Source organism: Neolamprologus brichardi, chromosome 17 (assembly GCF_056152115.1).
Source record: "Neolamprologus brichardi isolate AB-2024 chromosome 17, ASM5615211v1, whole genome shotgun sequence".
Classification (NCBI taxonomy): domain Eukaryota; kingdom Metazoa; phylum Chordata; class Actinopteri; order Cichliformes; family Cichlidae; genus Neolamprologus; species Neolamprologus brichardi.
Window position 1 is genome coordinate 3,240,068 of NC_142120.1, and position 25,862 is coordinate 3,265,929.

Here is a 25,862-nt window from a genome sequence, read left to right on the forward strand (position 1 = left end):
TCAAACAATACTGTTGCTCTGGGTCTAAACAGAGCGCGTTGTGTGTGACGTCTTCTTTTGCGCATGCGGCCGCTTTGAGCGTTTACACTAGAGCGCGTTTGCTGTCGCATTTTATTTGTAGTGTGAACAAGCAGACAAAAATATCGGATTTGATCAAAAAATCGGAAGTGAGCATTAAGACCTGCAGTGTGAACGTAGCCTTTGATCTACATGATGTCAAAAAGATGGGATGTCCTTAATGTAGCAGTTACACAAGGCCCGCCCCCACTGGCTGTTCAAACCTTCAGTTTGCCAGGGGCAGGCAATCAGAAGTAAGCTGGCTTAAAGAGGTGCTAAAACAGCTTAGAGTTGTGCAAATTTACTCTAACAGAATCCAAGAAACGAGCATAATGGGACCACATGTACAAGGCAAACAGTCAGCTTTAAATTTTATGATTAAAAGTTTAAAACTGAAATTTCACATGCTTATCAGTACCCTGCTAATTACAAAATTAAGCCTTGCCTGCGATGTCTCTTTAAAGCGCGATAACCATTAATGAAGGCCCATCTAGGGTCAGAGTTCCTCGACATGATTATTTGTGCCGCGCTTATGTAACCACGAGCAGCGTGAACACTTAACATAGCTCGCTCAGTCTCTCAGCAGATAAGCCCCCGGCGGCGACAGAGCAGCGGATCTGTGAAGCAGTCAGGAGGGAGAGGAAAGAGGCTTTAACTGGCTAATATAACCGAATGTGACTAACAGGTGGCTTGAGTAAAGCCTTTGCAAAACAAAGTGAAGCTATCCACAGGTCCACATGAATCTTCAAGCACGGTGATGATCAACCTTAAAGAGGGAGAGAAAAAAGAAGAGAGTGGCTTTCTCTGCCCTCACATCTGTTGATTTTACTGTGCAGAGATGAAGAGTCGTCTGGTTGCCTCGGATTGCCGCTGCAGACTGTGTTTGCTATTACTCAGCATTAGTAATTAAAGGGGGCGTCAGAGGGTGGGCAGGATGACTAAGTGAGGCTCCTCGGTGAGAAATGAGCAAAAAGGAAACAAAAGAATAAAGGAGACATTGTTCATTATTTAGTTATTCTTCTTGCAGTCAGGAGGGGGTGAGGAGAGGGGGAGATAAAGTATTTCTGGAATTAATCTAGTGAATGAGATTTGATAAACAACTCTTTAAATTCATTAGTTGCTCATTTCTACTTATAAACTGTGTTTAGTGTTTGTTTTTTATGTACCAGTAGGACATATGAGTCCATACTGGCTATCTACATGTCTTTCATTAGTTATTACATAACTAATGAACATGACGCTAGACGACATTTTTACTAGTTGAGCTTCACTTATCAAAACAGTTGCACGCATATTTTTTTAGCTAACATCTCATTCTCGACTTTATGTTTCTGTATTATTATTATTATTATTATTATTGATGTTGTTGTTCTTGTTTTTATTATATTTAGGTCTGTATGGGAAAATAAGATGAAGAGGGGAAAATGTTCCAGTATGTCATCGTGTCTGCTATTCCTAATAGCGTGTGATTGGCCGCACTGGTTGCGAGCTCAGAAGAGGGAGGGGCGTGAACCTTTCGTCGCGCGCTTATATGTGCGCGTGTGCTCCTCCGCGGGATCAGGGAGAAACGCTCGAGCAGAGAGAAGCGAGCTGTGACAGACGAGCAGCGCTACAGACGTGGACGGTACTCGCAATACCTGCTACATCTACTGACTACTTACTGAAGCAGCAGCCAGTGTGCGGTGGTGATTGAGCGGACTTAGTCGGACAGTTTTATTCCAGAGAGGGAGTGAGAAAGTTTGGAGAAATGCACTCAGTGTACCTGGTCAGCCTGCTGTTTATCTTCAGCACCCTGCATGTTAACCAGCTGACGGAGGGCTGCTCGTGCGCTCTCACGCACCCCCAAGACGCCTTCTGCAACTCCGACATAGGTGGGTAACCCCGATTTTTTTTCCCCTCTCATACTCATAAAAATTACTTTATTTATTCTAATCACTTCACGGAGGTCAGATGTTAAAATAAAAGCTTTGCTTGTCACAGGAGCGTGAAAAAACTGGTTCCTTCCAGTCCTTTCTGGGTTTTAGCATGCGGATCTCTCGCTGTGAATTGGACATTTTTAATAAACTCTGGTAGTTTTTGATTAAAGTGAGAGCTTAAAATGTCCCAAACTGATGAAGACGCTTGAGGACCTGAGTTTAAGAATCACCTGATTCAGTTCACCTCGTGGTCCCACCTGTTTAAATCGGAGCGAGTGCAGAGTTCTCTTCCAGCATCTGCCTTGATGATCCTTAACAGGCTTCCCCACACAGATGATTGAATGTTGTTGCTCTGTGTGTGTCAGAAAACTGTTTGACTTTTAATTCACTTCAAATATTCCGCTTTTGCTCCGGACACAAATGTCTGCACATTCTTCCCAAAGCTGTGCTCTGGTGGGAAGATGGGTGGGTGAGGGGGAATGTGCTTTGATTGGTGTGAATTGGAACCAGTTGAAAACAAGACCCACAGTGAGTTTACATGTTTCAAACACTGTTTATTTATCTGCACGCTTTGGTATTTCTGTGTAGAGCGACTCAGCACGCCCGGCCTCGGGTTGATAAAGCAGCAGTGGAGGGTCGAGGTGTACATGGCTTGTTTTACTGGCCTGGGTGTGCTTTCTCTGACTGCCCAGAATAATATGAATTTAGGATCTGGCTTAGCCTGGAACGCCGGTCCAACCTGACCTCTGTGGGTGGATAACACCAGTAAAGACCCGAGGATGATTTGATCTCTGCTGTAGGGAGAGAGGGCTGAAGTGTTTCAGATGGGACAGAAAGGCGGTTTTTATTGCAGACGAGGAGCGCAGACTCGCATTTGGGTTTCTGACTGGAGCCGATATTTTGTTTTAATCTCATTTGACCTGAAAATGTGGGAACCGTCATGAGGCTCTCTAAAATCCTTAACCCGAGCTCAAACAATAATCTCTCAGTTCAGACCAACACACACACACACACACACTGCGACCATGTGTGTAAGCCCACGTGTTTGCCCTAACACCTACTGTCAGCTAATTCACATAAACATACTCTGACATCATTGTTAATGATCTTGTACTTGCTACTAGTAACCAGTAGAGGCTGAAAACTATTATAGAGAACATTAGTTACCGATGCCTTAAAATCTTAATGAAATTGGAGACTTCTTCATGTTAAATACACACACCAAATCATAATTTACTGCACAAATGATACCCATTATTCTGAAAGGTGAAGCAGACTTCCTAAAAGTGCCTTTTTGACTACATTTAGATGTTTGCAGCCAAAGCTTTTCTATGAATTAAACAAAGAAGACATTATTCATTCAACTTTATAATTATAGCTGAGTCTTTGGACATAACCAGGCTGGCTGGTTACTCCTTTTTTCATTGTCTTTATGCTAAGTTAAGCTAGCTAACTAAACTAACTTGAAGGTAGTGAACATAAACTGTAGATAAAAGATGGACACAGCTTATTGGTCTGAATTCAATAATACACCTGCAATGCAAAGTGTACCATATTTGATACATGACTTTTTGAGACTTCTACATCATCAGTGTGATTTTATTTTTGAACACACACCCCACCCCAACCTGAAACAGTTAAATTCACAATATATTTTTAAGCAATAAATAGTATAACAAAGCTGTATGTAACAAATATGATACAAACTAAAACTCATATATCCAAATTAATATACATGTGTATTTGTAATTTTGTTAGATTTTATTTTTTGGCAATTATTTGATGGTTCATACTCAGAGATGGGCAGTAACGCGTAATCTGATTACTTTTTTAAAGTAACGAGTAAAGTAAGGGATTACTATCGCAAAAACGGTAATTAGATTACCGTTACTTTCCCGTAGGAAGGCTGCGTTACTGCATTACTAAAACCGTGATTTTTTTTTTTGCAAGAATGTCTCATGACAGTGACGTAAGCGAGTGCGACGTTCGAGACAACAGCTGTGTGCAGACCAACAATGGATCATATATCGAGTGCAGAGAGAGTATGAGCGTGCAGCGTTTAAAGCGTGGAAGTACTGACCTTACTTTGAGTTTGATTCCATAAAAAGTGACAAAAACATTAGCGTCCATTGTGCGTGGGAAGAAAACTTCTTTTTACAGCGAAAAAACCCCTAAACTTCTGAGCAAGCACCGAGTAGCTACGACGTAATGGGAAACTCACAGAGAAACTCGCGGATTCTTCCACTGACCGCTGCACACCTGCACCAGGGTAAACCTCCGCCTACCCCACTCCTGCTTTACAGGTGAAAATAGAGCAACAGGACCGCTAGTCTTTGACTTTATTTATTTTCTGCTGTGTTTTACTTGCATCTATTTGAAAGACTGAGTGTAAACACAAAAAATATTTTATTTTATGTGCTGGAATGTGCAGAAAATAGGTTTAAATATTAAACAAATTTCTTCCAGTCAGAGAATGTTGCAGATAATTACATTTTTGCTTGATGCATAAAGTTAAAAGATTAAAACTAATAAAACAAGTTTTAAAAAGAGACTTTTCCATTTGATCACATTTTGTATGATGGATTATGTAGAAAAAGTAGAATTGGGCTGAAAGATCTATCGCTTTATCACCTATTCAGGTTGTAAATCGTGTTTTTAAAAGGTAACTAAGTAACTAAGTAATTAATTACTTTTGAAAATAAGTAATCAGTAAAGTAATGGGATTACTTTTGGGGGGAAGTAATCAGTAATTAGTTACTGATTACTTTTTTCAAGGAACTTGACCAACACTGTTCATACTTTAAAGGGTTAAGTGCCTTGAACTTGCATTCTCTTCAGCAGCCAGCAGGCGGCGACTCCTCTGACTCTTATAAAACATACAACTCTGTAGAGGTGTACTGGGGGGTCTGAGGTCCCCATTAGAGTCTCAGAGGAGGATTTGGTTTAGGATGAGCCTGGAGGCATTGCATCACGTTTCAAAACATCAAGGTAGCAATGCCTAAATTGCTAAGCTTGAAGCTTTGATTATCTTCAATGTACAGCATGCTATTCATACCGGCACAAAGCTAGTGGTGTCAGCTAACTCTGAAAGTAGATTTTCCCATTGAAATGCTCTGTTAACCTTAACGATTTAGCATATGGATCACCATCAATAAACAATAATAAAGCTCATATTTCCATAATCCAGCAGCTCTCATAAACCTGCTTTTCTCTTGTCGATTGACATCCTGTTCAGTTCACATATTTTTATTACCCCTTGGCAACAAGAAAAACGTCACATCGAGGACACGGTGTAACTTTAAAAATACCATTTCATTTGCAGTTTCCTTTTTCCAGTCTCAGAGTGTCATAATCGCTCCACAAGACTTTGCTTTTCCTAAGGCTTTGCCAGACTTGCCTGTGAAAAGGAGGCTTCTCTTTGCTCAGATGCCGAGGACAGAACCAGCGTGCCTCTGTAGGTGGAAGTCACTTCATTTAGCTCTGACGTGGGCAGCAACTCACAATGATGGTTTGGTGAATCCTCTGCAGCATCTTAGAGGAGGAGGAGGTGGTGCAGGTTTAGCCTGTCATACTTCAGAGGATCCCACTGTTTATAAGATAACAGAAACTGTGACATTACAGCCCCAAAATGGCCGTTTTCTCTTGGGTGGGGACTGATCACAGAGCCTGTGGGTGTGTCTTCAGCCAAGTGACCCCGTTTGACAAACGCTCAAGCGATGCCTTTCACAGTCCTTCAGATCTTTTGGATAGCTTGTGGTGTTGGCACCCCATGAGACTTGCAGTGTAGAATCTGGGACTGACTTCAATGGGGGCCAGCGATCAGTTGTGAGCCCCACAAATCCCATTTCCAAGACCCTGGGCTTAGCTTGAGTTGTGCTTTGAATGCTTGCGGTTTGCTTGCGCACCTCCAGTCCCTCGATGAGAAGCGCTTCAGAAACACTAAAAGGTCACATGCTCACAGGATATTCTGGGTCAAGTGTAGCCTCCCAGCATGTGCAATTACCAAATCATGGACAATTTAACTGTATAACTGGTGTAGAGATCTTTTTATTGTTGTTGTTTTAGCTGAATGTCTATTTTTCTTCCTGTCAACTGAAACCTGCTTTCTTCGCTGGACTCGGAGACGTGGAAAACAACACGGCATAGGGTTGAAACGCTCATTTGACAGGAGAGAAAGGCTGTAATTCTCAACGTCAACATCAAAGGCAACAAGCCTGTATCTTCCAAATTTAAGACCATCAGTGGAGTTCAAAGCATTTTCCCTCTTGGTTTCTTGGCCCTGACCCACAATCACCCGCAGGCACTCCACTGGATGAATCACAATTAGGTTAAAGGGGTTGAAAATTAGGTTATTGCAGAATGTCTCCTTTTTACTTGACAAATCTAAAACTGTGACATACAAAAGCATGCATGTGCTGCAGTTTCCTGTCTGTGATAGAAAGGCCCAAAATGTTGTAGCTGGTTGTTTTTTGTTGTTTTCTTTTTTGCCCTGCTACATACCTGAGCACTGGGCAATGACCTGGCTGCGCCTCATGCAAAGACCTTGTTGGCCTCTACTAGGCAGCTGGGTTAAAGCAGCCCATTCACAAGGAGGAAATGTGCAGCACTTGTTTTTCCAAAGCCCTCCCGAAGCAAGATTAGAGGTCTGAGAGTAAGCTTTGACCCTGAAATTCAATATTGCTTCGTAATGCCGCTCATTCCCAAAATGCTCGGAGGTGACAGGAGCAAACTTTTACATGCTTGCGCTGTAAACCGAGTTAGAAGCTGAGGATTAGCGTGATATGTGTTTATGCTCGGTTTGGGATTGGGGATCAGGCCATTGAAAGAAAGGATCCTGCCCCGCTGTGGATGTTTGCTATCCATAGAGGAGCTTAGTGAAACAAGCATAGCATAGTGGGTTTAGAGCGATGCATTGCATTGAGCTTTGTAACCTCATCCTCCTATTAATGAGTTATGTAGCATTCAGGTAAATAGCTACTCCCTTTAGCAGCATCTGCTCCCTCCCCCCCACCGTTGAATTATGTAAGCTTGGATCAGATTTTTATACTTTTCCTCAAGTGAGTTAAAATTCGAGGAGATGTCAAAGAGTCTGGATTCCATACAAGCTTGGGATGTTCGTCCCCTGAGCCAGGCGTATCGAATGTCCAGCCCGCCCTTCCCTTCTAATGACCACACAGCCACCCAGAGGTTAACTGTTCCAAAACAAGAGGCCAATACAGGGGTGACGCACAATGGTACAACACTCATACATGAAAACACAATGAAGAATAAACCAAAAAACTGTCATTTATTCAGCTTCAGTATGTTTATTAAAGGTTAGCGAACTTGAAAGAATAGTAACAAGTACTGTTTGATCTATACTGACCTCTAACTGTTAGTGTTACCAAGATTTATGCAACACTTGCAGTCTAACAGGTAAAAAGGTGAAAGGCAGCTGGTGATTTGAGTAACAGCAAGTCGGTGAGTGGTGAAGATAAAAAGCAAGAAGAGGAAAATGCAAAGCAGGTGCAAAGGTGCACAGATAGCACCCAGTGTTGGGTTGTGACTGCCTTTCCCAGAGCTTTCTCAGCATACTCCCTAATTTAGATACAAGGTTTCATTGTAGAGCACGATGCTGTGTTTTAGATACTTTGGCCAAAGTGTGCAAAAGGGTACCAATTTTAACTCGGGCAACTAGCATTTTTGAGGTCTGCTAGCGTGACGGCAACATTTAAACGAGTAGTTGGTTCAAGGTTCCTGTCGCTCGATCCCGCAGGAGCCTCTAATGAAGGGAAATCAACTTTCTAATTTGGTGAATAAGAAGTTGAATTCACAGGCAATTAAATGGATTTTCGTTTTCATGCACTCTGCTTTGTCTGGCATTACCAGCTGTGTGTTGGTATTCACTTAGGTTAAATATTAGCTAGAAGCTTGATAACTGACATTACAGTTGGGTACTTTTTAAGAAGTCTGCTACGTTTGAGCACATTTAAGCCAAATTTAAAGACTGTTAGGTTCTTATGTTTGATTTGGCAGAAATCGACCATCATGGTATGAGAGTGATAGGAAAGAAAAATCCCTGTGCTTCATAAGCTTCCCTCCATTTGGCATGTGAGCGAGCGCTGCATGCTCTCTGCGCCAGTGTTTTTCACCTGACATAAAGCTCTGCAATGGGGATTCGGTTTCAGTGTTTATTTTTGAGCGTGGTAGTGTGTCGTCCTGAGAATTCCTCTTCCTCCTACTCGCCTCCTCAAGCTTGGACAACTTTCTGCATACCAAAATCGGCGTCACGCGCCCCGTGCCTTGCTTTCCTCCTCTCCCTCACACATCCGCAGACACACACAAACGACTAGCCTTATTCTTGCCATGCTTGCAGTTTGCCACATTGTACGTAGGCTGGCTAAATGTTTAACTAAATTACACGCTCACCTTAAGACTTAGCATTTGCATCCATGCTTGTGTAATCGCCTCCTTCAGGCAAGAGAGTGGAGGGGGATTTTTTTTTTCAGGTTATTTCCTGTTTACTTCTCTTATGACAAAAAGACTCCCACTGTTGAAAATGTGTGTCAGGTCTTCAGCAGAAGATGAATCCCTGTGCGTCACAAGGAAAGTGTTCTGAGGGGAGGTAGTGGCGGAAGAGGGTGGGGGGGGGTTATAGCCGGTTTTGAATAACAATAGGTTGGTGAACTACTTGAGGTCAACTTTCTTTCCATTCTGGGCCTCGCCTACTGCTTTTGTTGCGCAAAGAGATTAATTTCTTCTTCTCATGAGGGTGCTTCCAGATCAAAATTTTCTTCATACATATTTTAGTTATACTTGCAGTTGCAGTGACAACCACAGGGAAAGACTCCTCCTCCTCACTCGTCACTGACAGTTCCAATAGCAAGAACACTGCATAAGCCCGGGTTAGGTTAAACTAATAAGAAAAGTGTTTTACTAAAATATTAGCTTTGATAAACTAAATAGTTTTTATACAAATTAATTATATTTTGCAATCAGATGATCGCCTCCTGCTGGCCATTAAAAAGAATACACATTTAAGACTGGAAGTGCTGTTGACTTCCTTTTTTAGATCTGGAAGCCAGGCTAGGTTAGCTAGCGTAGTTTGCTAACTTTGAGTCAATCTAAAACGCTAAAAGAAGTTTAGAAAGTACCCACTTAGTATACCTGTAGTTTCCAGATGAACCAGGGTAATAGGGCTGCCACAAACGATTATTTTGATAGTCGACTAGTCAGATCAGCATCCATTGGACGTAAAACGTACAGCTTACTGCACCAGCAGCATCTGCTCTTATATAGCTATCATTAGCTTACAGCTTTAAGTGTTTAAGGTATGTGCTAACTAAAAATAAAGACAAGATGATAGTTTATTAAATTTTAATGAAATTTGCAGATTGTTTCAGTGAAGTTTTAATAAACTCCTTGTTATCTAACAGGACCGGAGTATATTCTCGAGCATCTCACACTTCTGATAATCAGCTGTCTGCTTGATGTTTATTCAGCTGTGTAAAAACTATAACTTTAATCTCAGCCAAACCGATTTTCTCAGGAACAAATAAAATACTAAAAAAGCCAAACAATAACATTTTTAAGTTATCTAAGTGACTTATATATGTTTAACCTGAGTAGTGAAAGACGGCGGTGGGTTTGAAAACGGTTTGCCGGGAGTCCGGTGTTCTCACGGCTCTAGTTAGCCTAGCCCCCGGCTAGCTATAGTGGGTAACAGACGTCTCCGAAAACGTCGGAGCGCTTTTGAAAATATCTTGATAAATCTTGATAAACTGAGCAGATATTTGAGGTTTACACAGCTACATTCTCGCCTGAAAATATGTTAAACGTTTATTTTGTGACCCAGAAAGAATAATAAGAGTAATATAAAAACTAACTAGCTGCCACTGCCGCCATGGCTGCGCTATGAATTCTGGGACACAGTTTCTTCTTCTTCGGGGTTTAACGGCAGCTGGCATCCTTGTACATGCAGTGCTGCCATCTTCTGTTTCAGTCCGTTATTACACTCTTAAATCCTACTACTTATTCCTGCGTCTTTTGTGATCTTACAAAGCTTCAAACGATGCGTCGACTATTAAATTAGTCGTCGACGATTTTGATAGTCGACATAATCGTGACTAGTCGACTAATCGTGGCAGCCCTACAGGGTAATGTGAGAAATGGGTTTAAATATGTGAGCTGGCAACTCTGCTGAATGCAGAGGAGGTCAATCGAGGAAATCCTCTGTCTTTGGTGCTTCACACTTATTATCACAGGCCAATTAGTGGCCTTCGTCTAAAGAAAAACGAAGGGGTCCTATCTGGATGTACTTCAGCTAAATCAGCTGACCTGTGACTCTTCAAACACAAACATTTGTTAGTCCTGAGGGTTGGTTTTGAGGCCGGGGCAGAGAAGGAAACTGCGTTTTTGGGTGGCATTTGAAAATAATGGCGGCAGTGTACTGAAATGAGGCAAAAGTATCCAGTTATATCTGCACATTCCTGTGTAATTGTGCTCCTGTGCTGTTGTAATTGCAGCTGCAGACGTCTGTCAGACAGCATTTAGATACATTTAGCAGAGGTTGATCACATAGCAGCGCTCTTGAGTTCATATTAGAGCGAGCTGACAGGTTAATGGATCGAACGCTGTGCACCAAGTTATTGCAAAAGTTCAGAAAGTAGAGGGCAGGCAGGGACTCTGAACAGTGTGTTAATCTGGAAGGAGTGACCCATGTTTTTTAAATTAATTTACGATTTAATGTGATTTAATCTTTATTTTATTTATTTGGTTGTGCATGCGTTGTGCATTTTTGCTGCAAAGTGACACTGAAAGTGAAGCTTTCTACTAAAGAAGACTGAAATGACACAAAAAATAACACAAAATCTGTTTGAGGCTCCTGGATGGCTGCATTGCTCAATTTACTGCTTCAAAATAGGATTTGGTGTGTTGCATAAATAAAGTCTCGGTTCAAATAGGGGACCGTATAGCTAAAATAAATCTGTGGTCACCACTTTTGGGTGGCCATGCTGTAATAGCTTCCTATTTGACTTGTAGTTTTATGCCCAATTTCCTTTTGCCTTTTAGCAGGACAGCTAGACAAACAGAAATCCAACAGAAGATGCCACATGCCTCATTTCTTTCTCCCCCCTTTCTGGGGAATGTGAAACCCCAAAGAATCTGGGAAGGAAATTCCACAGGGAGAAGATAACAAACATAGTCAGTGTTAGTTGTGTCTGTGGCTGCTGGGCTTTGGGCAGCAGGTGAACTTCAGAGCGGGACTAAAAGCTCATGCAGGGCCCGCAGCTCGAGGTAGGCGCTGAAGCAGCAGCTCAAATGATCGCTCATTTTGTACACTCCCAGTTCCTGGCCTTTCATAATAAGCCCCCTTACGCCAACACAAGGGAAAGCAAACAAATCAAACTTGCCGCTAAGCATTTTCACCTCGCCAACATTTACATGAGGGTCCTGCACTCTGATAAGATCGTTGTCAAGCTGTACTCCCAAAGATGGGACCCTGTTTTTGTTTGAAGTCGCACTTTTTCCTAATTATGTGAAGATTTAGTGTTCAGATGGCCAAAAGTTAATAACAGTGAACATGAATGTTTTTTCCAATCCCACCCTTTCTAGTTCAGACTCTTTTCCTTCCATTTCTGTATCAAATTTCTTTAGTGATTTTTCTCTATTGGCTTTCTCAGCAAATGGAAGTAATGCAGAAAATTGGATAAATGGTTAACTGTGGTGCCAACCTGGTCCTGAAACGGCATTTAACAGAAGCAATGTGTTTATTTGCTTGGAAAGTTGTACGCTAAAAGGAATGCACCTGTGTGCTCTCTTCACAGTGATTCGAGCTAAAGTGGTGGGCAAGAAGCTCCTGAGAGATGGACCGTTTGGAACCATGCGCTACACTGTCAAGCAAATGAAGGTGAGAACAAACATCTGCTTAATCCGATGCTGTTTCCCCGAGTTAAATACAAAAGTACAGAAACCAAAATCCTTTTATAGCAAGTTTCAGTTTAATTCCTGTGTTTGTGCAACAACACGACCAAGAAGAGATTTCCAGGACACGTTTCGTTACTTTTGGTCGTTTGCTACATCTAATCTTGCTTTTGTTTACATTTCAAATAACATGTTATACAAATAACAGAGTAGTTTAACAATATCGAAGTTTTGTTTTGTTTTTTCCCGCTATAGTATAGCTAACTATACTACAGCGCCATATTTAACTCAAAGTCATAATAGCAACTGATTGGACATTTACAGAAATGGCTGGTTGTTTCCAGTTCTTCTGCTAAACTAAGCCAATCACAAACTATCTAAATATTCTAAAATAGTCTCTATATAAGATTTATACCTATACATTTGTCTTTAGCTCTCATGAACAGAGAAAAATAATTTTGCTATTATTAGCTAATGATATGTAATAGCTAGTGACATCTGCTGACATGGGACGTTACCTGTATAGCCTGAAAATATCCACACATACATGTGTATATATATGAGGCTTGCCTATCTAGTTTTCTTTTGTTACACTACAGGAAAGAAATATGCTGATTATTATTAGTAAAGGTTGGCTTTCCCCCAGTGTTGTCACTTATTTAAGGTTGTTTTTATTAATCTGAAGCAAATAAATTGTAAAATTTCTGCATCTTTTCAACTGAAGACCATTCTTTGCTCTCATTTTTAAGTATAACTGACTACATATCGTGGATTGTTACATTTTACTCACAATGCTGTCTCTCCGCCCCCTCAGCTGCCGTGTAATAGCTGCAAAGCATTTCAGGATACTTGCCCTGAAAGCTCATTCTTTACTTCCTCTATATTCTTACATAACGCTGCATATTTCTGACAGATGCTGACATCGGCCTGCTGCTCAGATAGAAGCCAGACTGGAGGATTAGCAGGCTTTCGGGCATTAGAGCTCAACCAAACTCCTCACTCTGAGTGTAAATGTTTCAGTAGAGTCATGCGATGTATCAGTAAAATCCCAGGTTGTAACAAAAACATCAAGTGGCTTGTTGATGGCGAAGCATAGCAGGTGCCACTCTGGGATTATCCTCAGCAATTAGACGTGGCCTTTGAGCCTCTTGGTTTATTTATTTGTATTTCAGTCTGCTGGTTTGTACTGAAAACAGTGCTTTGCTCTAATAACTTACACAATTCCTTTCAAATTTCAACAGCCCCTATGAGACTTGTGCCTTTGGCTTTCCCAAAGTGCCACAGTTTATAGCTTAAGTAACAGTTTGTTCTGCTTTTCTCAGAACGCCGCATCTAAACAGGGATTTCCTGTTGTTCCCAGACAAATAGATTACACTGCCAGGGGAAGAAAAATCCAGAAAGTTCTCAGCGCAAACATTCACTTCGGGCTCTACATGACTGAGCTGAATGGAAGGACTGGATTTTAGCAGTGACCTTGCCAAAACGGCATCAAAGTGAAAGCATATTACACAACGTAGCTATGTTAGCTATGATTAGGTTGAGGGCAGAGCCAAATACTCCTTCTCCCCTGAGGCGCTCCTTAAGAAATGTCATCCGATAAAGCCAGTGTGCTGTTTCCATTCGTCATTATTTATATGTGGAGGTTGAGGAAGAGATGGAGTGCCATGGTGCGGACACATTACACTTTCCTATTTTTAAAGAGCACCGGGGTGTAATTCCATGTTTGATTCTCATGTCTTACAGATGTACAAAGGATTTGAAAAAGTCCAGCATGTGCAGCACATTTACACAGACGCCTCGGAGAGTTTGTGCGGTGTGAAGTTTGACATCAACAAATACCAGTACCTGATCACAGGTGAGCCGTGTTTTTGAGCGTTGCTCTGATTTTTACTCAGACTGTTGAAATAATGAACGTTAAGTGTGAGAAACCCTCTCAAAGTGAGGCTATGCAACGTTTACAGAAATCTGTGCTAAGGGAGAAAATGTCACCGTAATCAAATTATATAAAGGAAACTCTAAGCTAAGCTATCCAGCTTTGCTCGATGGCAGAGTCATTTTTAGTGCCGAGTTTAATGTAAGTGGAACAAGCAATGATTACGTTTTGGTTACAAAGTATTCTGGAGTGGCTGCTCCACTCTGTGTGTAGGGGGAGGGGCTCAGAGTCACGTCTTCATGAGGAGATTAATTGGTGCATTCCAAAGACTCCTCCCCCGAGTTGAATGTTCACAGCTAAGTGCCAAAGCTTTACCCCGAGTGTAACTGGCACCTAATTCTGACTTAACTCTCAGCCATCAAACATCAAACAGACCTTTTAAAGGGTATGGAGGCGGGATAAGAGCTGGAAGTTGCTTTTACAAAATATCCTCATTGTGAAGGTCTTTGATTGTCCAAAATAATGGTTTTTATTTGATTTTACTGCCTTTGGCATTTCTGATAAATGGCTTCAGGTAATCATTTGTGATGGCACCAGAGAAAGTTAGAACTGACCACTTGCAGTCTGTTTCGTAATAACATAAACTTAGTGACTGCCTGTATGTGACAGTCTCAGAGGACGTGTAACTGTTAGCAACACTCTTTCTCAATATATCCTTTTTTGAGCTTGTGGCATGATTAAATCCTCCAAACTGGGTGCTGAAAACATTCAGAGGCCTTCCAGCCAGCATCACTGCACCCCAAGGATTTCTTGGTTTGTCCTGTCACACAAAGTTTCCCACTAATTACAACCTGCTGTTTGCCACCGTGCAAGGTGGCAAAGGAATGGCCCTCTTAAAACTCATTTCCTTTAGCTTCGCCGTCTAGAAACGGCAGTTTTGTTTTGTTTTTTCCTCTCACACACAACTCGTAATTAGCAGCCAGCAGGAAGCGACTGGCATTTTCCAGCAGAAACACTTTATGAGTTGCTATTTCTAACAGAGGTGCAGTTTACTTTGGACCCTGCTGTGCTTGGTGTATATAACTGTCGCTAAGTCCCGACCTGTAAATACTCTAACTGCACCACACAGTGCAAGCCAACGAGCTGGCGTTGCTGGGCAGTGACGGCTATGTTTACCCAGTCCGGGTGCGAGGGGACATCGGTGTCTTTCGCTCCTTCCAGGGCATCTATAGAAAGAACTCCATATGATTAGGATTGTATTAAGAACAATTTAAACACACGAGGCCTCCAGCAAGAGCAGCAAAAATGTCTTTTGATCAAGCATAAGGGCGCTGACCCCGATTAGTATTTTAGGTGCATGTCACACACTCTGCATGTAATAAACACGCAAGCGACTCCAGTAATCCCAGTGCAACGATGCAGGCCGATTGGGAGGTGCACTGGAGGTCGAAGATGCACATATTTGTGAGCTGTCACATTCCCACGAGGTGACAACACTGATGACATCGAAGCGTTCCCGAGCACATGCAGTGTGCCATTGTGCACCTGTCTCAGGAGTCCGTAAGGTGCAAATGGTCCAGCACTAAAAATAGATGTCTGCTGACATTTGGATATCCAGAAATAGAGGTGCTGGTTTAATATGGGCTTACTGTATGATATTGTCTTACCATGGGCAAACAAGTCGGACTGGTTGAGTGATGGGACTACAGTATCCTGTGTTATACTGAAACGATTACAAAATAAGTGGCATGCAATCATCGTGACATGAGTCGGGATTAATGTGTGGGTCTTTACACATTAATCAAGTACAGATGCTTTTATTGGGCGCCAGAGAGAGCAAAGTAAATACAGTTGTAAGGCTCCTTAAGGCCTTGGAAAATATTAGAATTTCTGTGAATTAGGTCGATAATGTCGTTCTGTTGGTTGGTCCAAAGTCCAAGATTCAGTTTGAAAAACGCCAAATCCTCACATCTGTTTGTATGACTCCAGAGTCCGTTTTAAAGACTAAGAGGTACTTAAACATCGTTTTGTGCAGAGGTGAGAACACGATCTAAGAGTGACATCCAAATATCCTGTGCTTCCACAGGACGAGTCTACGACGGCAAGGTTTACACGGGGCTGTGCAACCTGAACGAGCGGTGGGAGCGCCTCTCGCTGGCGCAGAAGAAAGGCATCAACCATCGCTACCAGCTGGGCTGCAACTGCAGGGTGAGTGTCAACAGGCAACCTTTGTCCCAACAAGGATATGATGCTCATTTTTCCCAAGGCAACCAAATGTTATCCTGCTGGATGACCAATTATAAAGTTGATTAATATAACAGGATTTAAACAGCACAGGAGGAAGGATGTGTATACTTAGTTATGGTGGCTCTGTGTCATTAATTCTACTGCAAGCCATTGAACGGATTATTTTTTATCAAGATTGAAATATGAGCTCCTTTTTAAGTGTCTAATTCCCACTATTATTCATCACGGATGTTTAGCTGGGATAGAAATGGAGAAAAAAACAAGTTTTACTACTGTCACTGGGAATTAAGTAACAGGTCTGGAATCAGCTCAAGCCTCCCATTTCATGTGACTCACACATGTAGCTTGCTGCTGCGCAGCTGCCGAAACGCCTCATAAACATCCTACTGTACAGCGGCGCCGCGGACATCTGCTAACGCGCCGGGCCCCTATCAGTATAAGTGGATTAGCAGGGAGACCTGTTTGTTCCCAATACGGGCCAAAGCAAGTAAACTGTGCTCAGATTGTACGCGGCAGCAGCCCAGAGGCATCCAAAGAAGGCAATCAATCGGCTGAGGCGTCACGGCGACGGCCCTTAAGCGCAAAGCAGACACAGAAATCACTGCACTGTTTTAAAAAAACGCTCCTGTCCTTCGCATTCCTTCACAAATGAGGACTTACGGCACTGGAGCGCGAAGAAGCATGTCGTGGCAGCTTTATTACTCTCTAGAGATCATTAGAAGCACTCGAACTGAGAAGTTATGTCAGACATCTCTGAGCCACGGAGGATAAACTTTCTTGGCCTGAGTAACAAAAGCAGCCAAAAATGGCAAACGTGGCCTTTAATGTACTAATTGAATTTGCTGCTGAATTCATATCCAGATAAGTGTGATGACTCAGTTACGCAGCGCCCCGGTTAGTTATGCGAATCTTCCTGTCACTTCAGGCTGTATATTCATCTGTGAAGCTGCTTTTTGTGTGAGCACCTGGAGTGGTGACGCACGAAAGGCTAACATCGAACTGAATCCTTAACAAACTACAAAAAACTCTCGCTGCTTCAGGAAGACGTCAACCTTCCGTCGCACAAAGCAGCACGTGCCAGTGTAGACTTACTGGGTTTGAGCTTAGTTATTTAGAGAGCTGTCATGTTTTTCCCCAGTCCCATCAGATCAATAAATCTGCTGCAATAAATCCCTGAAAGCAAACGCTGAAAGGCAGAAGAGCAAAGATGCATGTTTTGCTTGTTTCACCAAGCGTGTATGTCAAGTGTTTTTGAAGATCCAAGCTAGTTTTCTTAGCACTCATTAAGCTAATTCAACTTTGAACCATAAATAAACCTAAATACTGTAAACTCGAAGTACTTCAGGGAGCATCTTTCATACTGCCAAAATCTTCTTATTTTTGCTATGCTATGCTAACTAGCAAGCCAGATCCAAGCTCAACTAATGTTACCATTTTCCGCCATTTTTAACCTTTTCTTGCAAAGCTAATAAGTGCTAAGCTAATTAGCGCTATGGTATGATATTTAGTTATAATATAAAAAGTAGTGCTGTCAGTGTTAACCTCGTTAAAATGACGTTAACGCCATAACCACATTAACGCGGCAAATCTCCGTTAGCGAGTTAACGCGGATGGCCCCGTGCGTGGGGCTGCACGGCGTCAATGTATTAAGGTGCTAGCCGCGTGCTAACTTGACGCCGTGCAGCCCCACGCACGGGGCCATCCGCTAACGCTCGCTAACGAGGTTAACGCTGACAGCACTACTTTTTATATTATAACTAAATATCATACCATAGCGCTAATTAGCTTAGCACTTATTAGCTTTGCAAGAAGAGGTTAAAAATGGCGGAAAATGGTAACACTAGTTGAGCTTGGATCTGGCTTGCTAGTTAGCATAGCATAGCAAAAATAAGAAGATTTTGGCAGTATGAAAGATGCTCCCTGAAGTACTTCGAGTTTACAGTATTTAGATTTATTTATGGTTCAAAGTTGAGCTAGCTTAATGAGTGCTAAGTTAATGTCATTTTAACGAGGTTAACGCTGACAGCACTCATAAAAAGCTGTTATAACTCAGTATCATGTATGTTCTAGCAACATGCCAAATCATTGGATAGTGCTTGTCAGGCTTCATCTCGGGTTTTTCTCCTTCCTCTGTAGATTAAGCCCTGCCACTACCTGCCCTGCTTCGTGACCTCCAAGAACGAGTGCTTATGGACGGACATGCTGTCCCACTTCGGTTATCCCGGCTACCAGTCCCGGCACTACGCCTGCATCCAGCAGAAGGAGGGCTACTGCAGCTGGTACCGAGGCATGACCACCCGTGATAAAACCACCATCAATGCCACTGACCCCTGAACACAAACGCCCTCTGACTGAAACTCGCTGCCGCCTCCCAAACTCCGTCCCATCCCTGGTCACGTTTAGAGTATTACAGGACTGTTCGAGCTCACCTGCCTGGGTGATGTCCCCCTTTTAAAGGGGTAATAAAGGAAAAAAAGAGCAAATCTATTACAGTGCCTGTTTGTAGCACTTCTGATAGAAAATAATACCCCCCCACCCTCCCTTTATTTTGTACAGCTTGTCCTGTGGCTCCTTTTCGCTTGTACTACAAACACTGTCCTTTGCACCAAGTTGACATCGGTGACAAAGACAGAAAGGGCCAATAAAAAGTGTAAGACCTCGCTCCACCTACTGAGAGCTTCTGAAAAGATTTAATCATAAGTATCATTTACAGCATCAGTATCATTGGCTTCAATTAGCAACCTGCAGTTTAGCTAGTAGCTAGTGTCAGGATCATTTGAACGAGGAGAAGTCTCTAAAGCAAAAGCCAGGAGGTGTCAGACGAAGTACACTACGAAGATGATCCTTTGTAAATTTGCTGAGTAAAGCTAGCTTGTTGCTATCAATATACCGAACATGGCCGAAACAGCGCCAACATATTATATATGTTAAAGATACACGTCTATTTTGGCTTCAAACCAATGGAAAATGTTTCACAGTGAAGTATTCATCGGTTATGTTCAGTTCGAACTGTCACACACGTCTTTATAATGGTAGTAAGTCTGCTTCCTGTTTTTAACGCGACTGTTGGGCACTGCTTCACAAAAGTAACACAGTGCCAGCGCGGGGAAGCGCCCGATTTCTTGCAGAGATGGTGATGTTTTATTTGTTGCTGTATATAAAATAAGCTACAGAAATCAACTCATCTGAAACCTCTATTACATTTATTTATATGTTTATTGGGTTATACTATGTGGTATATGTGCGTACAAGAAAAACAGGCCAAATCATATCGTGAACTCACTGCAGTGTATTAAATGAAGCACCAGCATCAGCATATTGAACATTATGGTACTATTATGGTAGTTTGGTTTTTTTGGCTTCATTATAATCCCCCACACCCCTCCCCCCCCAAGCTGGTACTCGTTACCAATCTGATAAAATTAAAATTATAACAGAGGTTTCAGAGAAGGACATATTTTGTAAGTGTATATTCAATCTTTTTTTATTTAACTATTTGAGATGAACATTATATATAAATGAAAGTAACAATATATTGTCACTAAATTCATTCTTGTTCGCCTGTTCCCGTCTGGGGTTTTCTCTTATTTTTACTTCCCTTCATTCCAATAACGGACACAGACTGGCCTCACAAAGAGGAAGAGCCCATTCGTAATTTATGCTAAGAGAGCACCAAGCACAGAAAAAATGCTAAAAGAATACTGATATCACTCTGACATGTTTGTGCTAATTATGCATCTATTTTTGGCAGTGATTTAGCCTAGTTTATGGTAGCTTAAAGCAGGATACTGTAAACTGCCTCGCATAGCATAGTAGAGAGGAAGGACAAACTATGGTGTTTTAAAATTCGTTTAAACACTACTGTGTATGTTTCATATGTTGAGACGGTTATGCTAGCTGTGCTATTTCCAGACTATGTGAAGCTAGGCTAACTAGGTTGTGTTTCATTTATGGTCCATTTCTGGTTATCTGTTACTTTTTTTATCCCTTTAATTTCTACAAAAATTCTATATTTTCTCTTATTTGTTTTTTTTTGGTTTTTTTGTCTTTTGTCTTTTGTTTTTTAAACAGCATTTTGAGCTAAGGTTAGCCGGGAGCTCACTTTTTTTTTTCTTTTGTTTTTTTTTTTTTCTTTTGTTTTTTTTTTCGTTTTGTTTTTTTTACTGATTTTTTTTTCGTTTTGTTTTTTTTTTTACTGTTTTTTTTTTTCGTTTTGTTTTTTTTACTGATTTTTTTTTTTTTTTTTTTTATGACTGAATTTTTCAGCAGTATTTAGTTTATCGTTCTTCGCCTCCATACATAATGAGCTCTTCCTCCAGCTGTGGTATTCTTTGTCATTATTTCTGTGGTTCATGTTTATGTAAATATACTATCTGCTTAACACAGAAATCAGTCAAAAGGAAAAAAAATCCAATCAAGGAAGCTGTGTACAGTCTGTGTGGAAACACTGATTTATGAATTATGTGGGTTGGGGATATTTCCTTGTTGGGGTTGTAGAAATGTTTGACTTAATTTCTGTGTTTTATATTTTTATAATAAAGACTTACTGAAAAATGCTCCACAGGAGGTTTTGGTGATTTTTGTGCACATCCGTGAGAGTGACCCCCCCCCCCTGTTGAAGTGAAGAATAATATCTGCGAGGCACTCACCATCTGTGTGTGGCTGGGATAAAACGTTTGTTCATTCAGGGGGAATTTCTCAGGGCCGAGGGAGCGGTACAGCTTAATCATTTGAGAAAACTGCAAGCAGAAATAAACAAGACAGGAAGACGTCATTATTTAAGAAGGACGACAAACAGAAACTTCTATAAGATTCATGCGTGTTAACGACTTTTAGGAGCAGAAGATATGGATCGTCTGAAACTCCAGGTTTGGTTTTGTTTGTTTATAAAATGTGGCCTGGTACAGTTAGACCCACCTGTCAGTGTGAGGGTTTGAACACCTGTTCTTCTAAAATCAATAATCCATTTGTTTACGCCCCGAGCGAATTCTTTCTTGGAGTTATTTATTCTCGAGGTGCTGGAATTTCCTTTCCAATAGATTTGTCTTCAGACCTGCTTCGGTTCATTGTTTTAAACGTGTTGCATTCAGCAGTTGGTTAACATATACAGCATGATGGGTGCATTACTGGTGATTAACCACCTCATTTTTTAACTTGTGCTTTGTAGAATGAGTAACAGAAGTGTAAATATGTAGTGACGAATGGCACCTTTAACAAAACTGTGCTGCATATTTCCTGCTTTAAACCTAAATTTATGACCTCTTTCAAAGCATCTACATACTTTTCACTGCAGTTTTGTAGCTTTTCTCAGCACTGTGACTAAAAACACGTGGTGGCCGAGGCCGCCCGCTCTGCTGGCTCGAATCACAGGTGTTGCAGCTCCATTTAATAGCACAAATAAATCAGTCGGAGGCAGCTGCCGAGGGAGGGACTTTGCGACACCTTTGTGTGGGTTAAAGTATAGCAAAGAGAGCTGTTACGGAGCACTTACCACCCAGGGTTTGCTGCAGAAGTTGTATATGGAGAAGAGAGAGTTGACGCTCGGAACGCCGCCAAAATGGAGGCCGATGACAAGATTCCTGAAGTCCTCACCGGGAATCATGCTGTAGGCGTGCTGGCGAATCAGAACAAAGTCTGGTTTGAAGGACCTGCAGCGGGACGGATATGGAAAAGGAACCATCAGACTGGGCCTGTTGTCAAGGTTACGCATACAGTTAGGCTGTTTAGGGTTAGAGTAGCGAAGAATTCAGGCAGCTTTGACTCAATAGGTAGAAGTAGAGCAAGGTTGGTGGTTCAATCCTGGGCTCCTTACCTGTGGTTGTGTTATATGTGTCCTTAATGACTACATAGTGTGGCTTGATGTTCAGAGAAAGCAGGAAGCAGCGTACCTGGTCTGACTGATCAACATGAAATCTTTGCAAGCTTTTGCACCCAGACGTGCCAGACATCTACAGACTTCAGTGATTTCCTTTTCACCAAAAGTAAAATGTATCAAAAACTGTTGGACAAAAAAAGTAATCATGGTATTTGATAAATATTCATCTAGTGTCATTATAGGATCCAGTTTAGTTTGTCCAGTACTTCTCTTTATCGACACATATACATCCTGTTACGGGCCTAGCAGGGCCTCCTCCTGAAGGTGCCTGTGTGGGCGTGTCCCACCACCTCTTCTGCCTGAGGTGCCACCTTTCCCTTTTGTGCAGCTGACTCTCGTCAGTAATCAAGGAGATTTAAGCCCAGGGAAAGGTGAGCTCTGGGCCAGAGTGCCATTAGTGTGGTTACAGCTAGTGAGCTGCACTCTTTTGACTGACTTTGTGCTTTATTGACTAAAATTTGAGTTTTGTTTGTTTCTTTAAATGGTGATAGCGGCTTGTCAGTCTCTTTTAGTTAGTTTTAATAGAAACTTTAATAAAACTCTTATGCCTTGTCTCATTTTTCTGACCCGCACACTTTTTGTTACTTCCCCCTCACCGCCTAGACCCCTCAGGGGAACGTAACGCATGCATATGTCAGTCTTTTGGCAGATCATAACCATCCACCCACTCCTCCATGTAACAATCAACTTCCTGTTTAACACCTAACCTGACAGCACTGAGGGCAAACATCTCCAGCACAGCGTCTCCTTGCAGGCTGACAGCTCTGTCGGCACATTATTAACACACTATATCTGGACGCTGTGTTTACAGTCAGGCCCTCTGTTGTTCGGTGCATTGAGCTGATGGGGTAAAGTAATGCTTCTTTGCAGCACTTAATCTTTTTGAACCATCTATCCAATTAACCCAGCCTAATCCTTCTTTTTTAGACACTTTTCTGGGATCAGAGCCAAGTGGCCCATCACCCACCTGAAAGCCTCTTTTAAACTAGCCCACATTTCATAGTAACAATGGGGAATTCAGTTTGACTTTTATTTATTTATTTACCTGGAAACTTTAAAGTTCTATACAAATGTTCCTGCCAATTGTTACATTGATGTAACAATTATTAGAACCCGGCCAATATATGACCAATATTTGCTCATTTGAAAATCTGACATGTTAGGGGATGTTTTTTGGGGGAAATAAACATTTGCTATGTGAATTTCTGAGTCTTTACTTTGGCAATGAAGATCTTGTTTTATTATGACAACGAGTTACGGATTAATAGTTTACGCTGTGTCGCACTCTGCTCAGAACATCAGGTTTTAGTGTTCTAACCATACGGGATGCTGCAGGGTGCCCTCTAGTGGACAAATTGTGCAACATCGACATTCATAAGGGCGTTTCTCCCGCCTGTTCTTTACTTTTTCCAATATTCATTAATTTATCAGCCGTCATAAAAGTCGATACAGACATACAGGCAAATAGCTAAAATCAGCCAATATATCAGCTCCGCCCATTAATTTGATCAGGCTCTAAAATTGATCTCAATTGACGTCTGGCTTGCACACAAAAGTGTCCATATCTAATAAATCGGTCATGAGAGACTCACCTACCCATTTCCAGAACTTGGTGCATAATGACACTGATGTAAAACGACACATTGTATATACTTGTGAGATTCCAGTGGCTTTGAAACAAAGATTCAACACACAGACTGGTAAAATCCTCGCACTCACGTTTCCGTGGTTAGTACCAAATCTGACATGCTCCGACATGATTTTCCTAAAGGAAGCATCAGCCCGCTGCAGGTGGAAACCAAGCTGATGAGAGCGGTGAGACTAAACCCAAACAAAGTTGTGGGATATAAAACCAAAACAATGAAAGACATCGAGGCAATTTAAAGCTGATGGAAACTACAGAGTGGGAAAATTCTTTGTTGCTAAGGGAGACGCTTTTTGACACATTCCCCTTGTGACAAATACTTAAACGTATTAAAACAGAACTCAAAGGTACACAGCAAGCCACTGGATTACCTGCAGTTACAGACACAGGTGCGTGCAGCAGGTAGAGGCTGAAATTACAGACTCTGTGGTCCTCAGGCGCTGCTCATGTTAGACTGCACAGAGAAGACTGGCAGGACGGCCGAGGAGTGATCTGTCCTCGGCGACAGAGCGACTACAGCTGTTCCTCCCTGCTGCTGCTGCGCTCGGCCGCAGTGGCAACAGACCAAAGGCTCTGCTATTTATACTGGACGGAGCTGTTTATTGAAGCCCAGAACCCGATCAGACTCGACTGCTTCCTAAACACGGGACGTGCCGTTCCAAGCAAACTCCATCCTGGTTACAACTGTGCACGAGCAGTTTAATCAAGGAACACCTTATTAGCCTCAAACAACCTACTTGATTGCACTACTTGATCATAACAGAACGCAGCGGTCCTTCAGCACAGTGGGATTTCACTGGGCTACAGTTAATGAAGGCAGTGCCCTGGAGCAGCAGAGCATCACTGAAGTTTGCCACCTCATCCTGTTAAAGCACTGCTTCCTGCAAGCCACGGATTAACCCCGAAGCAGCACGTTTATGTTTTACGATGCGAATACCTCGGGCCCCGAGACTCACCGCTTCACAGGCGATATTCTAATGTGGCTTTTGAATAGGTTGCAGTGCAACAAAAGGCTAATAAGAGGCTCAGATGGGGGAAGAGCACAGATATAGATTAGGAGGTGAGGACAGAAAGGATCCGTGTGGATTCATAAGGCCACAGATAAGACAGGATTTGTAAAGTAAGCCAGTCAGGGACCGAGTGGGTGGTTCTGTGTGGCGCGTGCATGTTATTTCTGCATGCAATATGCATGTATATTTCAGTATCAACAGGTCACTTCACAAAAGCCCTCAAAACAGGGAGGTGTCACTGCACAACAGGAGCTGTGTGCAAATATGAGCTAAAGTATGTGCTGATTATAAGTCATAGAAAATGTTTGGGAGCTGCTGCTGACATTATTTTAAGTCAACATCTCATCTCATGACTCCTTGCTCGTGAATGCAGCCGCTCCCCGTGACGAACCCACAGAGACAAACTGCCTGACTCTGCAGTTTCCCCCAGCTTTGTGGGTGAGTTTCAGCATCTCACGTCTGGTTGCTTTGGCTTTACAGGTTTTGAATTGAATATTTCGGCAAATGGTTAAAGCTCCAGATCCATCATACAACCCTTTAAACGCAGGTCAACAGCTAGCTGGGGAACACGGGACCGTTTGGTTGCTCCAACAGTAAAATATTTCCCCTTGAAACGGGTGACAGAAAATAGATCCAGAAGAAGGGTGATTACTAATTTGTCACACAGACAGACTAACATCTCCAAAGTAATATTTGCTCTGCTTCGGTTTCATGAGAAACCCCCAAAAAACAGCCAACTGTATGAGCTTGTGCTGTGTTTGCGTTTCCACTGCTCCAGTGAGAAAAGGTGCAAATTCTATAGGACAGGAAGAGTCATAGCACAAGGCAATTCTCAAAGCACAGATAAACATGTTTAAAACAGGACACTTTATAGTGGCTGTGAATACACATCGAGCCTGGCAGTTACGTAAGCCCATCATAAAATATACCGCACAACAGCGCCAGCAGGATGTTTTCATCAGCATTCTTGGAGCAGGAAAGTATTCAACACTCAGGACAATATGCTGCCGTTTGGTCCCCAGATCCATTTATCATACAGAATCTCTGACCTTCTAATAGGCTCCAAAGGGATGTCTGAATTGTGGGGAACATTTGTTCTCGAAACGGTCCTGTGGCTGTTTCAAAAGCTGGTGAGGGCCTTATCTTCCTCCATCAGTCTGTCTCTCATTGATAAGCATAATCGGGGTAGAACTCGGCGGGAATGCCACAAATGTCAAACAGTACATACCGAGGATCAGCACAGCGCTCGTACACAATGGTGCATTGTGCCGCGCTGGCTCCCTGTCATCAGAGGGAAATGCACCTTAGAGAGAGAAGTCTGTGCTTTCCTGTTAGG

The 25,862-nt window shown here is 42.2% G+C and overlaps 2 protein-coding genes across 2 annotated transcripts in view; one reads left to right on the forward strand and one right to left on the reverse strand.

The window, feature by feature from the left end:
* The window catches only part of syn3 (synapsin III), a 150,010-nt gene that overhangs the window by 60,084 nt on the left and 64,064 nt on the right, over positions 1-25,862 (reverse strand). The window contains exons 5-6 of the mRNA XM_087830457.1: positions 21,488-21,644; positions 20,646-20,735 (exon numbers count right to left, since the gene is read on the reverse strand). Of these exons, the coding sequence (XP_087686583.1) occupies positions 20,646-20,735; positions 21,488-21,644 (247 nt within the window). The remainder of the gene's footprint in view (positions 1-20,645; positions 20,736-21,487; positions 21,645-25,862) is intronic.
* On the forward strand, positions 1,628-20,092 carry LOC102778530 (metalloproteinase inhibitor 3). Its single transcript, XM_006799696.3, has 5 exons — positions 1,628-1,928; positions 11,780-11,862; positions 13,620-13,731; positions 15,836-15,957; positions 18,133-20,092. Exons 1-5 carry the CDS (start codon positions 1,805-1,807, stop codon positions 18,328-18,330), a joined length of 639 nt encoding a protein of 212 aa, XP_006799759.2. The 5' UTR covers positions 1,628-1,804; the 3' UTR covers positions 18,331-20,092.